The 14,104-nt window shown below is 47.2% G+C and overlaps 2 protein-coding genes across 3 annotated transcripts in view; one reads left to right on the top strand and one right to left on the bottom strand.

Moving 5' to 3' along the window:
* The window catches only part of RNF38 (ring finger protein 38), a 127,332-nt gene extending 122,364 nt beyond the window's left edge, over positions 1 to 4,968 (bottom strand). Inside the window, exon 1 of one of the 2 annotated variants that reach the window (XM_064439510.1) lies at positions 4,722 to 4,968. In XM_064439510.1, coding sequence (XP_064295580.1) covers positions 4,722 to 4,890 — 169 coding nt within the window. In that variant the 5' untranslated portion in view covers positions 4,891 to 4,968. The remainder of the gene's footprint in view (positions 1 to 4,721) is intronic. The other variant, XM_064439509.1, reaches the window with a different exon arrangement.
* Positions 4,889 to 12,826, top strand: LOC135310676 (proline-rich protein 2-like). The gene is made up of 2 exons (XM_064439552.1): positions 4,889 to 7,086; positions 8,216 to 12,826. Exon 1 carries the CDS (start codon positions 4,889 to 4,891, stop codon positions 6,107 to 6,109), a length of 1,221 nt encoding a protein of 406 aa, XP_064295622.1. The 3' UTR covers positions 6,110 to 7,086; positions 8,216 to 12,826.
* Positions 12,827 to 14,104: the final 1,278 nt, after the last annotated feature.

Below are 14,104 nucleotides of genomic sequence, written 5' to 3' on the forward strand. Positions count from 1 at the left end.
ACCCTGATGGATTAGACCAAAAGGATAATTTAGATTATTTCATAAACAGACATTGCAAAGGAGAACATGCATTTCAAAATAAGATGTTTACCTCTGGTCTTTTTCTGATTATGAAACTGAAATTTGTACTGTAGAGACAATTTTGAATTTTTCATTCCCGTGCTCCTGTACATTTTGCATTTGAGATATGCCTGCACAAGTAAGGATAAAGTTGTTTGTACAGCAAGAACTACTATTAAGAGATCTGCATATGAATTTTATTTTAATAATTTTCCTTAAAATACATTTATCTTAGTCTCAGACTATCTTTATATACTTATGTCGGGAGGGGAATATCAACATTTGCTAGCATTCACTTGAGCGGGTTGGTGCTGGCACTTCAAAAACATATGTCCAAAATAACTTCATCCAGTACTTTCATGGCATAGAGCCATTTCAGGTCATAAAATTACCATTTCTGGTTCAAGTAAGCACTACATTTTAATTTACCAAAGGAAGTCAAAGTGAAATAAAAACTAAAGTGACAGAGTAGTCAGAGAATAACTTAAAATGAATGTACATTATCTGAAAATAATTGTTAAGGAAGTACATTTGTGTTTATTTCCCAAATTAATCCCATAAATACGCAACTCATTTCTGTTATAAGTAACTTCTTGACATAAACATTCAATGTATGTCTGCTAACATTAATTCCAGGATTACTAGAATCTACTCAGAATACAACTACTTTATGTTAAAAAAAAAGGGCCTTATATCTTCCTTTATAATTCAAAATTAGCAAAACCAACACACCAACATTATAATAAATCATTCTGAGATACTAAAAATAATTACAATATAGTGTTCAAGACAAATTAGTTCTACCCAACAAAGATGCACAGTAATAGGTTTACAACACTGTCGTAATTCTAACCAAGAAGTACCACCAAGCCCACTTCTTCCCTTCGGAACATCACACTTCAACCAAATTCAAATAAAGGCGCTACAATACTAGTTTCTAGTTTGGGGGGGGTTTGTTTGCTTGTTTTTAATCTATCAAAATCAGTTGCAACTCTTCAAAACCATCCACAGATGGAATGTGTTTCACATGGTCTTACTAAGATATTATCATTCCATATTGCTTTATTTTACACAGTTATAAAGCCATAAAGCATCTCTGTAACATAAATCAGAGAACTCACATCTATTTCCAGGCATGCCAAAATCGACATGCATATGACACTCACTGTAAAGCCACAGTAACTGCGTTCCAGTTTGAGAACAAAGCCACACATACCACACAGAGATGGTACAACTATGCACAACTGCTAAAGGCACAAAAGCTTACATGTGCTGATATGAACATACAAGGAGTTTTGGTACTTATATTACAACTGTTTAGCATATACAGCATTAGGCAGAATCACTATGAGTTCTAACAGCTTTCTACTGCACTTAATCAACACACTAGGACTATCTTTACAAGCAAGTCCATCCCCTCACATTCTGTAGTTATGCATTCTTTAAAACTAGCATTAATCCTTTGATCAGCAGTTTCAGCTTCTCCAAACTGAAAGACCTAGCAGGTGCCTAGTTATCTGCCTAGATAACTTAGCCTCATGTGCATCTTAAACAATAATTTTAGGTTTTAAGTTATTCTAACTAAAGACTTTGCAACATAAGAAGGGCAGGCAATATTAACTAAATTTAGCAATGTTTACCAGATGACATCCAAAAAACTGATATGCATAACATAGATGAGAAGAAGTTGCTTTCACTAGCTATAGACATCACAGCAGTATCTTTAGTCACTGCAACTTCCAAAAGCCATCTTTCCTTTCCAAAGGCTGCAAAGCATGAAAATGTTAATACAGACCTTATCAAAGAAGTGAAGCTGAAAAGCTCTACGAATTTCCACTAGAGACACACTTTTCTCTTCCTAGCTGACAACCTTGCCTCTAGATGGGCTTCTCTTTTTCACTGAGAGGATGCATGTACCCCAGTGGAGGCCAAGTACTTTATGGAAGGTGAAGTGCCTCTTAAGATCAGGATCAATTTCCTGAACGAAACAAAGAATCAGCTCTTCAGTGCAGCATTTTCTAGTCCAATATTCTTTCACCAATTTGACTACCATGCATAGAGACTTTCCCTTCTGTTGATGCACACTGTTTGTGAGGAAAATACAAAAGAAACAACAATAGAAAAGAAGAACCAGTCATCACTAAACATTTTTCTGTTGGGGAAACCAGTAAACAATCTCTCAAACTTGCTTGTAAACTACAGTAATTTCACTATCCCCTAATGTTTGAAGACCAGATCACAATACAGTTTTTTATCAAATGTTAATATATTAGGACTGCCAATCTGAGACTACTGCTTTCAAGAGAACAACTAAGAAGATGCTCAGCAAAACAATCCAAATTCAGCCCTGATGCCAGAGTTTGGTGTATCATTTTTTCCTCTGGTGGCAAATATCTGAATGATACAGGTAGACTTTCACAAAGTCAGAGTAACAGTCTTTCCCTTCAGAGAGAAAAAAAAATACATTTCTCATCCCTAATCTAGAAACCTCCTGGATTTGTCTGTAAATTACGACGTTATCTCAAAATTAGAAGATGAATCGGAGATCATATTACATGAAAACATTTTATGTATTTTTGAGATCACGACTAACAAACATTAACCTGCTACTGTGACTTAAGTATATTGTAAAATTTAATCATTTAACTTGGGCACCTGCAAGGGCTCTTTTAAGCAAACTGGTTCTGATTATTCAAGTTACCATTAAGCACAGAACTTTTGAGCACAGGATCTGTGCTAGTGAACACCAAAAACTCAGGACAAACCCAAAAAGCCCCTTCCCTTTTTGGGGAAGAAAAAGCTCAACATTCCCTAATGCAACAGTAAGGTCTTTGTACACGAGGCCTGTGATGAATTCATTATATGACAAGGGTTATAGTTTTTCTCTCCACCAAGATTTTCCAAATCATGGGAAATACAAAAGCTTTTATCTCCCAATAGCAACATACTAGGTCAATTTGTCTAATCTAATAATAAGAGCGTGGGAAGGTTAGGAGAGGTTTTGAGATTAGGCTTTAAAATAAGGTTATCATCTACACCAAGAATGTCCAAGCAGTTTTAAAACAAAAAGTTGACATACAGTTTTATCAGACAAAACCTCCATTACCAGATCACCTATATTGGAGGAATATTTGTCTCCTATATATTTTATTTAGAAGGCCCAAATAGCTAAACAGGAGAGACGGATATTCCCCATGTGTTCTGTGGCCTAAGCATGTAGGAAAAGCTATTTTTGAGCTATGTAATACAATTCAAAGGTAAAAATTCAAGTTCTTCCTCAACTTTCTGCATGGTAATTCTTTAATATGCTGTGAACCACAAATCTGAAGAGAAACTTATCTATAAAATCTACTTCATTTCAGAGCAAGATTTCCATCAGTATAAACACTCATACTGCAGACTCCTGTAAATCATCCAAGTTGAGCACCACTAAAAATACATTCTAAAAGAAGTCTAATTACAGATCTCATTTCTTCACCCTCCAGGCCCAAAGAATGATGTCTTGTTTTCTGCCATTCTCCCATACCACTTTCTAATTACTAACTTTGTATATACATAAACAGTTTAATTCTTGCTGCCATTCACAAACAACAGCTTAGGAGAACATCTAAGGCCCCAGTCCTGAAACCACACAGACACTCGTTTAAATTTAAGCATGTGGGAAACTCCACTGCAGTCTTGGAAGCAGCTCTGGTGTTTGACAGCAAGCACATCAACCCAGATGTTGGGCCCTCAGTCCTGAAAACATCGTAGCTCCGGGACAAGTGAACCGCATGCCCAACGCCCGTTCCAAAGCGAGACCCTGCTGCTGGCTGTTTCTAACAGGGAACTCAAGAACACGTTTAAGGGGCAGCTGTTGAGAGCCCCGAAGGCACTCAGCTGGGGTTCCCACAGAGGCAGCCTGACTTTCAAAGCATTTCGGAGCTATGCGCAGGAACTTGAGGTGACCTGTACACCGCTCATTTTACAGATACCGACAGCCTGCTGGCAGCCGCGTAGCGCGGATTTAGGGACAGGGACACACCCCCACCCCCCTTCGGGAGCGCTGGCACAGCGGGCGCCCCGCGGAGCCCCACGGCACGCCGCAGGCCGGCGGCCGCTGTGGGGAAGCGGGAGCGCGGGCAGGGCCGGCCAGGCCCCGGCGCTGCCGAGGGCACACCAAAGCCTCGCATGAGACACGGCCACCGACGCCCAGCGCAGCGCAACCCCTCCGGCTGCGCCGGCGGCCGACAGACGGGAGCGCAGGGCGGGGAAGCGCTGGCAGCGGCACGACGACCGGAGGCGACACCCCCAGCCCCAGCACCGCGGGCCGCCAGCGCTTCACAACGCCGCATCCCGACCGGCGGGGAAAAAGCCACGGCCGCGCCGGCCACCGACGCGCAGGAGCCCCCGGGCACCCCCCGACCACCCCGGGCTGGCCGGCCGCCACACGAACTGCGGGCGGCCGCTGCGACTTGCCTCGCTCTGCTGTGACCGGCGGGAGTTTTCCCTCCGTCCCGTCCCGCCGCCCGCCCCCCGCCCGGGGACGGACCCCCCGGGGCCGCCGCGACTCCGGGAGCTGCGGAGGACAACTTCGAGGCCCCCTGGGCCCGCTGCCCTGCCGGGCGGGGGTGGGACGCCCGGAGCTACTCCCCCTCGCCCGGGGCCCCCTTCCCGCTCACCTGGCGGCGGGCCTCTGACGCCCGGGGCGGCGCGGGGTGCGCCGTGGCCAGCGGGGCTACCCCGGCCCTGGCTGCGCGCTCCCGGCTCCGGCAGGCTTGGCCCATGGAGGGGCGGCAGCGGCGGGCAGAGGGCGGGGGGCGGCGGTAAGCGAGCGGCGCCGCCGCTCATGGCGAGTCCGGGGAAGCCGGAGCGGGAGCGAGCCCGGGTCCGGGGGGCCGTCGGGAGGAGACAGGCAGCCGAGTGGGAGGGGGAGGCGGCGGCCTCGGAAGCAGCGGAGGAGGCGGGGGGCGGCGGAGGGGAGGAGGAGGAGAAAGAAGGCAGGAAGGGGGCGGCGGAAGAAGCCACCCATCTGCCGCGCCGGCCCGCGTCGCCGGCCTGGCGGAGAGGCCTGGGCCGCTCGCCGCCGCTCTCCTCGCCGCGCGGAGCGGCGCCACGGTCCCGCCGGCGGGCGGGGGCGAGGAAGCAGGCGTCGGACTGCGCCCCGCGGGACGCCGAGCGGGCAGAGACCGGCATCGCTCCCGGCTCCGGCCAGCCGGCGGCGCCCGCCCTCCCAAGAGCAGCCCCGCCGCGGGGACGGGGGAGCGCTCAGCGCCGGCGGGGGCACGTAGGGGGCATGGGCGACGTGAGGCGCAGCCCTCCGCCGGGCAGCGGGGGTCGGTGCCGAGTTGTGCCGGCTGCTGCTGGGGAGAAGCTACCTCCGCCGCCCGGCTTGTTCCGGAGGAGGAGGAGGAAGTCTCCCCGCCTGCTTCCTCCCTCCGCCCCGGCCCAGCCCCAGCAGCCCGGCGGCCGGCAGTGCTCAGCGCGCCGCCGGCGGCCCGCCGCCTCCCTAAGGCCGCTCGCTGTCCGCGGGGTCGAGCCCCCTCGCAACAGCACTGCCGCAGTGCGCGACGACCCGCAGAGAGCACACCGGCGCCGCAGGCAGCCGCCCGTTATTGTGGCGGTGTCCCCGCCGCCCGGTGGCCGGGCCGGGGAGGGAGGCCCGCGGCGGTACCGGCCGGGCCCCAGCGGCCTCAGCCCGCCCCGAGCAGGCGCTGCGCGCAGGGCCCGAAGCCATCCTCGCCCTGCCTCGCCTTCCCTCTGCGATCCGCTGGGCACGGGCGCCTCCGCGCGCCCTTCGCCTTTGCGGCGTGTGAGGCCTCCGCCCCCGCGCGAGCCCCGTCCCGCGCCCAGCGCGGCGGCACGGTGCTCCCCGCGGGGGCGGCCGCCGGCGGAGCGGGCCGGGGCGGCGATCGACTGGACGGCCGGGCGATTGCTGGGGCTGCGTTCGGAGCCGGTGGAGCGTGGACACTGCGCAGCGGCGGCCCAGGAGATGGCGGCGCCGCACCGCCCGACCGGGACGGCTGCGGGCGCGGGCAGCGGCGCTTTCTCCGCCGTCGCCGGGCGGTGAGGTGTATCCGGACGGAGCCGGCCCTTACGGCACGTGTCCCGCAGACCAGGGAGCGCCCTCAGCTTGGAAGGCGTCAGGAACGGTTCATACAGGTCGCCCCTGGTGCGGGGGCAAGCCGCGTCTGCCGGTGCCCTGCTGTGTGTGGGAAAGGTTTCCGCAAATCACGCCTTTGCCAGCGTTCCCCCCCTGTGCCACCCTTTTCTCTCCTTCATGTAATTTGGTTGAGGTTTTCACCTAGTGTGGGAAAAGGTGACCGTGGCTCCCCAGAGGGCTAGCGCCTCTGGGGCTTGTAGCGTACCTCTCACGGGATTCGTACGTCCCAGCAATTACATAAGGCGATTCAAAGCCTTTCTAGATTTGCTTGCCTAAACTCCACACAGCTAAAACCCTCGTGTTTCCAGCCCCAAATCAGGAAGCAACTTCAGCAGCTCCTATTTTGTCATCCCGTGGAACGCAAGGGTCTGAGGTTGCCTGCCACACCCTCTGCTTCACCATCCCAAGGTGTCCACTCCTCTTTCATATTGCTGCTATACAGCAAGCACATGCTGCCTGCATGAAGCTCCTGGCAATACACAGATGGCAGAAAACGATAAACACAGCCAGTATAGCTTTATGATGATTCATTTTTCACTCACTTCCTGGGAGGAAGTTGTTTTAAAGCTACTCCCATGCTAAAGATACTACATAAGACTGCATTGTGGCACAGAATTCCTTTTTTGTGAGCCCTCCAGAACTTTGCAGGTATGAATTCTAGATTATTTTATACTACAGGAAATGGTGTGAAAATACCATCAGTCCTTCAACTAAGACAGTTTTCCTAACTTTTTTTGCACCTGGATTGTTTTCCAGAAATGAGCAAAGAAAAGATACTTCTCCAGTGTGAAGCTACGTCAACCATTAATCTAACATGCACTCCAGACTACAGACTATCTGGAAGTTCAGGAAGGCTGTTTCTCTGTCGGCAGTCTTGCAGACAGGTAACCTGACAGTTCTGGTGCATTGCATTTCATTTACTTAAGGAGCTGAGGAGTTCCATTTTCCTGTTTGTTCTAAATTTAAGTCAAGCATTTGCAAGATAATACCATTACAAGAGCTAGGTCCAGATTTTTTGTCCAAGTGTCTTTTAACTCAAGTGGGACAAGAAGAGGTAATACCTTCAGGTACATTTGAAAAACAGTCAAGTTTTGGTAGTGTATGGAAAGTCTTCTTCAGATCTGCTTAAGGTCTTCAGGTACTGAAAGACAAGGTTTTTGCTTTCTAAGGTTTAAAGCAACTGGTATCTTAACTAATTGTTCTAAACAGAAACCTACTGATGGGTATCTAGAGTTACACTCCTCAATAGTTCACATCAAACTGATCCAGAGAAAAGTCGTGGCAAGTTTTTTTTGTTGTTGTTGTGACTTTTGTTTTAAAGTTTAGAAACTTGAAATACTACGATGATCAGAAAGCTACTACACTCAGTATTGTAGACCTCTTTTCACTTCAGGTGAATTCAGACCTCACTGATTTGAGTCAGAACAATCACTACAAGAACATCTGGCACTTATGCAAGCTCTTTTGCAGACCAGGAGTGCTTGTTTCTTCCAACCTCATAACTAATTCTGCCTAAAAAACAACACAAAATTTGAGCCCAGATTTTCATATCTCCAAACGATCTGCCAGAATCAGTTGTATGGTATGATTCTCAGGGTTCTTACTATGGTCCAGTGTTGAAAACAGTGACATTAGGTATATTGTTTCATTAAAAATTGAACAAGTTCAAGCTCCACTGTGCCCAAGGCTTCTCTTAAAAACTGGTAAAAGCTGAAGTGGTGTTTAAGGCTATGTGTAAGCCAGATGTTGCAATGGGATGCTTTTACCTTGAATCCTTCATTGTGTCTGTTTTGTCCCCCTCAGTGCTGCTGAATTGCTTGATTTTGAGAGGGACATACAGAAAAGATCTGCTGCAAGTAAGACTGACAAGATGGTAGTTAGCTGAAAATACTAATTCAGCAGGGAGTTGTGTCAGATTTTTTAAAACTACAACAGAAAGCTGATATGCATTTTAAAAATGTGTTTTATTTACTCCACAGGCAAATAACCATGTTTCTCTACAATTTCTTACAGAGAAGATGCATATCCAACTTCCTGCAAACATTAATTTGTCTTTTAGGGAGTTGAGAAAGACACATGAAATCAAGAGGACTTAAAACTCTCATTGTTGAGTGCAACAGTACAGGTGGCATACAAGGTATTTCCACTGGTGCTAACTTCATAACTGCTGGAGTTTCCACGTCTGCAGCTGTCCGGCGCTTGCTGCAGGAGTAGCCTAAGTTGCCATGTATGAGTTGGAGGCCAGTTCGGCCAGATCAAAGTTTCCTCTGTAGGAGTTGCTGATCAGAGGCCTCCTGTAGGAGTCACTTGTTTAGCATCTGGCTAATGATGGGATATACACAGGCTAGAGCGAGTCTTGTTGAAGCCGCCACTAAGATATTGCTAACCTTATTGAAGAATGAGAAATGCAAAAGGCAGAAGATACAACACATCTTTCAGGAAAGGTACATTGGCATTTTTAATACATGAAAATATATTCAGCTCCTCTGTTCCTGCTGTAAAATAATGTTTTCCTAAGACTGCATGCAGAAATCAGAGATTTAAGGTGGGCCCTTGTCATGGTTTTAGCTGGGACAGAGTTAATTTTCTTCACTGCAGCTGGCATAGTGCTGTGCTTTGGACTTAATATGAAAACAATGTTGATAACACACCGTTTTGGTTGTTGTGGCATAGTGCTTGTGCTAGTCAAGGCCTTTTCTAGCTTCCCATGCTCTGCCAGGGGCACAAGAAGCGGGGAGGGGAGGGGGCACAGCCAAGAGAGCAGATTCAAACTGGCCAGAGGGATATTCCATAGCATGTAATTTCATGCCCAGTATGTTAAGTGGGGGGAGCTGGCTGGGGGAGGGAGGCAGCAATCGCGGCTCAGGGGCCGGCAGCGTCGGTGGGTGGTGAGCGGTTGTATTGTTTGTGTTTCTGGGTTTTTTTCCCTTTTTCCCTTTTCCTTTTTATTATATTACCATTATTGGTATTACTATAATAATAATTATTATTACAGTTATTTTATTTGAATTATTAAACTGTTCTTATCTCAACCCACAAGTTGGGATTGACAAGTTGGGGAAGTGAGCGAGCAGCTCTGTGGTGTTTAGTTGCTGACTGGGTCTGAACCATGACAGCTCTATATTCTCCTTCTTTATACTCCATCCCAGCATTTACTTGCCTTGAAGTTGCACTGTTGCTGGGCTCCCTGTCTCAAATAGTCATTTCTATACCCTGCTGTAGCTTCCATTTGGGTTGCAAACATGTCACGCTAGGCAAAGCTCAGTGAGCGGAGGAGAAAAATCGTGAAGCTGAGCACGTATCATACTGAAGAGTAAGGGCAATTACCTGCTTATTTGTACACGAACGGAAGCAAGGTATGTATATGAAATGAGAAGGGCTTTGCCTGTGCATGCCAAGAACTGGCTGTATTGTTGACAGTTCCTGCAGGACATACTTGTTACCTCTTACCTCACTATCATTGTGACACCCTTAATGAACTTTACCAATATCTGAACACAGAAAAAGGGGAAACACTTTCACATTCAGAGTGACTTTGATGGTGCAAACATAATGGTGCAATAGGAAAATACCCTAAATGGTAGAATTCAGCAATAAAGGAATGTCAAACGCTATGGGTTCTTTTGCATGTGCAGTGTGACAGCCTAGAGAAAACTCAGTCAACTGCAACACCCTATTGTGTTAGGTGCTGTACAAACATGTTCATAGCCCTGAAAATCTTGTAAATATGCAAAAGAAAGAGGAAGTTGGGAAGCAAAGGCATGGAAGAGTGCAGGGATTTGCCTATAGACATGTGGCATCTTGGTGGCAGAACTCATAGCCCATGTCTCAAATTTGATGGTGCCTCAACACACACCATCTCCCTCTGGTTAAACTTCACCTCAGGATGGGGAATGAGCTTGAACACTGCCCTTGTCAGAGCCTAGGAACAGCAGAAGCACTGACGTAATAATTGTTCATCAGTAACCATGAAGTGATAAAGCAGATCACCACTCATAAAGGCAAAATGGCTAAAGTGGCTGTGACTGTTCTCTGCTGTGCATTCAAAGTCAAAACCCTTTTGAGAAGATTTTACAGCTTTTCCCATCCATCACTGTCTCTGCTTCAGATAAAAGGGTCTTAGAGGGGTGAACCATCCTTCCTGTCAAACTTCACCTTTCTGAAGGAACTATACTGGTAAGAAGAGGAAATGCAGTAGCGGGTGTGACCTAAGTTGAAGGCTGGAGTGGATGCACTGCCTTGGCATAATACTGACATCTACACCGTGCTGCAGCAGCGTGCACACTGTGCTGTCACTCTGTGTTGACCTACAGGGTCCAAAACAATCAGTTGCCCACAGGGCAGCTTAAACCAGCAGAAAGACCATGCTGAGGTCAAGATTCAAAGCTCTTTGGATTAGTGGTCTCAAAGCACAGTAAGAGTGGTTTCTGCCTCAACAGGTGAGTGGAAAGGCTGCCTCACACAAGCCATCTTGACCAGTAGGCTCATGCACAAGTACAGTGGGAACACAGGGTTTGGTGACAGTGCAAAGAGAGTTGGGAGCCTAGGAAGTCAGCCATACTAGAGCTGTCCGTGCTTTCTTGAGAACCTTTCCCAAAGCATGGCTTGCCCCTCAGATAAATACATCAAAGCAACACACAACCTTAATCCCACATGCTATTACAGTGGCACTTGCCTCTTGCTCTTCTCCCCACCATCTCAAAGCTGGCTGCTCTGCATGGACCATGCTCTGCCTTTGTAGACAACAGACTTGTCTTGGAAGTGGAAGTTGGACCTACTTCCTTTCAAAGGATGAAGCAGAGTAAGGTACAATTGCTATATGATTGACACATTCTCTCCCACTTCTCATTGTATTCTCAAATATTGAGCAGGCCTGGAACACCCTTAGCTTGAGTTTGAGGATTAAAATATAATTCAGCTCATTATAATGGATATAATCCTTTTTAACAGGCTTATGAATGTGTGTTAAAGTTGAGGAGTTCTTGGGAAATATTAGCACTTAGTTGTACTTGCAGACAAGTATTTTAAAGTTGACATGAATACAATATACAGATAATTAATAGGTTTGTGTAGGTTTTTTCCTCTTTCTTCATATTGACCTGAAACAGGTTGATTGTTTTGTTTTTTGAAATAAGGGTGTAGTTACGTAAAATCAGTCAGCATGCCTCTATGATATCCGGGCCACACATCTGCTAAATAGTATGACAAATTTGTCTTGTCCAGACAAGACCATGTCTTTGAAACTACATACAACCTGAATTACTAATAGGAAAAACAAGGGAAAGCTCTCATTTTGAACATTTTTTCAAGAAATCATAAGAAGGTGGCTTATAGGCCTTTCTGAATCACAAAGTGATTATAAGACAAAATTATCTCATTTACAGGCATGATTTTACTGCTAACAGGGCAGTACATTGTTATGAGGCATTCTCTCAATCCTTCATTCGTCTAATCCCATTTTGTATGGAGTAATTCTATCTGCTGCTCTTCAGAAAAATAACTTTTTAATCATACTGCTTTGCTGCTTTTATTGATAGGTAGATGGGGCAAATATGGGAAGTGAAATATATAGGAAGAACGCTGAGGCTGTGGAAGGGTATGTGGAAGGAAAGAGTCTTCCTTTAAGGGTATCTTGTCAAAGAAGCCATAAATAAGAACATACAGAGACAGAAACCTGACTGACAAATGGTAAGAGAAGCAGTGATGAGAACAAACATGGTTAGTCACATTAATTGGTGAGGATACGTGGAATGTGAGAATGTTTGGGTTTTTTTCAGTAAGATTATCTGATTAAGGACCTTGCAAAATTGGCATGATAAGGAAAGGGAGGGTGAAAAACACAGAGAGTCATAAAATCTGAGCAATTAGCATTATTGAAGACAATAACCAGAAACAAACCTGGTCAGTCACACCAGATGATGGGCTATCAAGAAACTGCAGGCATCTGCATCTGCTCCTACCATTCCATGTATAGTCTAATGATACTGCACAAGGCAACTTAAAACAATCAAAAAAGGTGGGGGACCATATCTCCCTCACAGCAACGTTAAGGGATCTGGGGCATAGGTGGTGTTCTCCTCTATTCTCCCAGTGAGAGAAAGGGGTTCAGGAAGGAGAAGACAGTGAATGGGAAGGTGAATGCCTGGCTGTGTGGCTGGTGCCATACTCAAGGTTTTGTTTTCTATGATTGTGGGTGTACCTTTGGGAAGCTGGGTATGTTGCGAGCTGATGGGATTCAGTTGACCGTGTGAGGTAAGAGGGTCTTCACCAACAAGATGGCTAGTCATAAGCTTTTAAACTAGGTTTAGCAGGGCATGAGTTTTGAGCAACAGAGAAGAGCAAGGGGCTGCTGATGTATTAGGAACCAACAGGGAAACACCTGTGAAATGCCTCAAAGGAATTAGGGTGTGTTCATCTAAAGAGGTGAAACAGTTGATAGCCCAACTGAAGTGCCTCTGTACCAATGCATACAGCATGGGTAACAAAGGGCAACCGCTCACCACCCGCTGGACCAATGCCGCTAGACCCTGAGCCACAACCGCTCACCGCTCCATGCCAACTCCCCCAGTTAATATACTGGTCATGACATCATATGGTATGGAATATCCCATTGGCCAGTTTGGGTCAGCTGTCTTGGCTGTGGCCCCGCCCCTCCCAGCTTCTCATGTGTGTGACAGACCATGGGAAGCTGGTAAGGTCCCCAACTACTATAAGCGCTGCTTAGCAACACTGAGCCGCTACTGAACAGCAACTAAAGCATCAGTGTGCCATCAGCACTATACCAACTAGAGTGACGAGAATTAACTCTATCCCAGCTAAAACCAGCACATGAATCATATGGAAGACAAGGAGGTGACAACCAACATGGCTTTGCCAAGGGCAAATCACGCCTGACTCATCTGGCTTTTAACAATGGAGTGACTGCATCAGTGGACAAGGAAAGAGATACAGATGTCATCTACCTGGACTTCTGTAAAGGTTTTGGCATGGTCCTACACAACACTCTTGCCTCTAAATTGGAGAGGTATGGACTTGATGGATGGCCTGATAGGAAACTGGCTGTGTGGCCATGTCCACAGAGTTACAGTCAATGGCTCAATGCCTAAGTGAAAACCAGTAAGTAAAACCAGTTAAGAGTCCGTACTGGGACCAGTATTATTTGATATCTTCACCACTGACATAGACAGTGGGAGTGATTGCAGCCTCAGCAGGTTTGTGGATGACACCAAGCTGAGTGGCACAGCTGATACACTTGATGTAAGGGATGCTGTCTAGAGGGACCTTGGCAGGCTTGAGTGGGCTCATGTGAACGTCATGAAGTTCACATGGAAAAAGTAGAAGGTCCTACACCTGGAGTGGAGCAATCCCCAATATCAATACAGCCTGGGAGACAAATGGATTGAGAGCAGCCTGCTGAGAAGGACTTGAGGATACAGGTGGATGAAAAATTAGATATGAGCCGGCAGTGTGCGCTTGCAGTCCAGAAAGCCAATGGTATCCTGGGCTGCATAAAAAGAAGCATGGCCAGCAGGTAGTGGGAGGTGATTCTGCCCCTCTGTTTTGTTCTCCTGAGACCGCACGTGGAGTCCTGCATCCAGCTCTGGGATCCTCAGTACAAGAAAGGCATGGACCTGTTAGAGCAGGTCCAGAGGAGGGCCACAAATGTGATCAGAGGGCTGGAGCACCTCTTCTATGAAGAAAGGCTGAGAGTGATGGGGTTGTTCAGCCTGGAGAAGAGGAGGCTCTGGGAAGACCTTATTGTGGCCTTTCAGGCTATAAAGAGGGGAATGAAGAAGGAAGTGCGAGTCTCTTCTCCCTGTTATCCAGTGGCAGGATACATGGGTAAGGTTGAAAGCTGTGTCAGAGGAGGTTTGAACTTGACATTTGGAAACACTTCTTTAC

The sequence above is a fragment of the Phalacrocorax carbo genome, chromosome Z (assembly GCF_963921805.1).
Source record: "Phalacrocorax carbo chromosome Z, bPhaCar2.1, whole genome shotgun sequence".
NCBI classification, from domain to species: domain Eukaryota; kingdom Metazoa; phylum Chordata; class Aves; order Suliformes; family Phalacrocoracidae; genus Phalacrocorax; species Phalacrocorax carbo.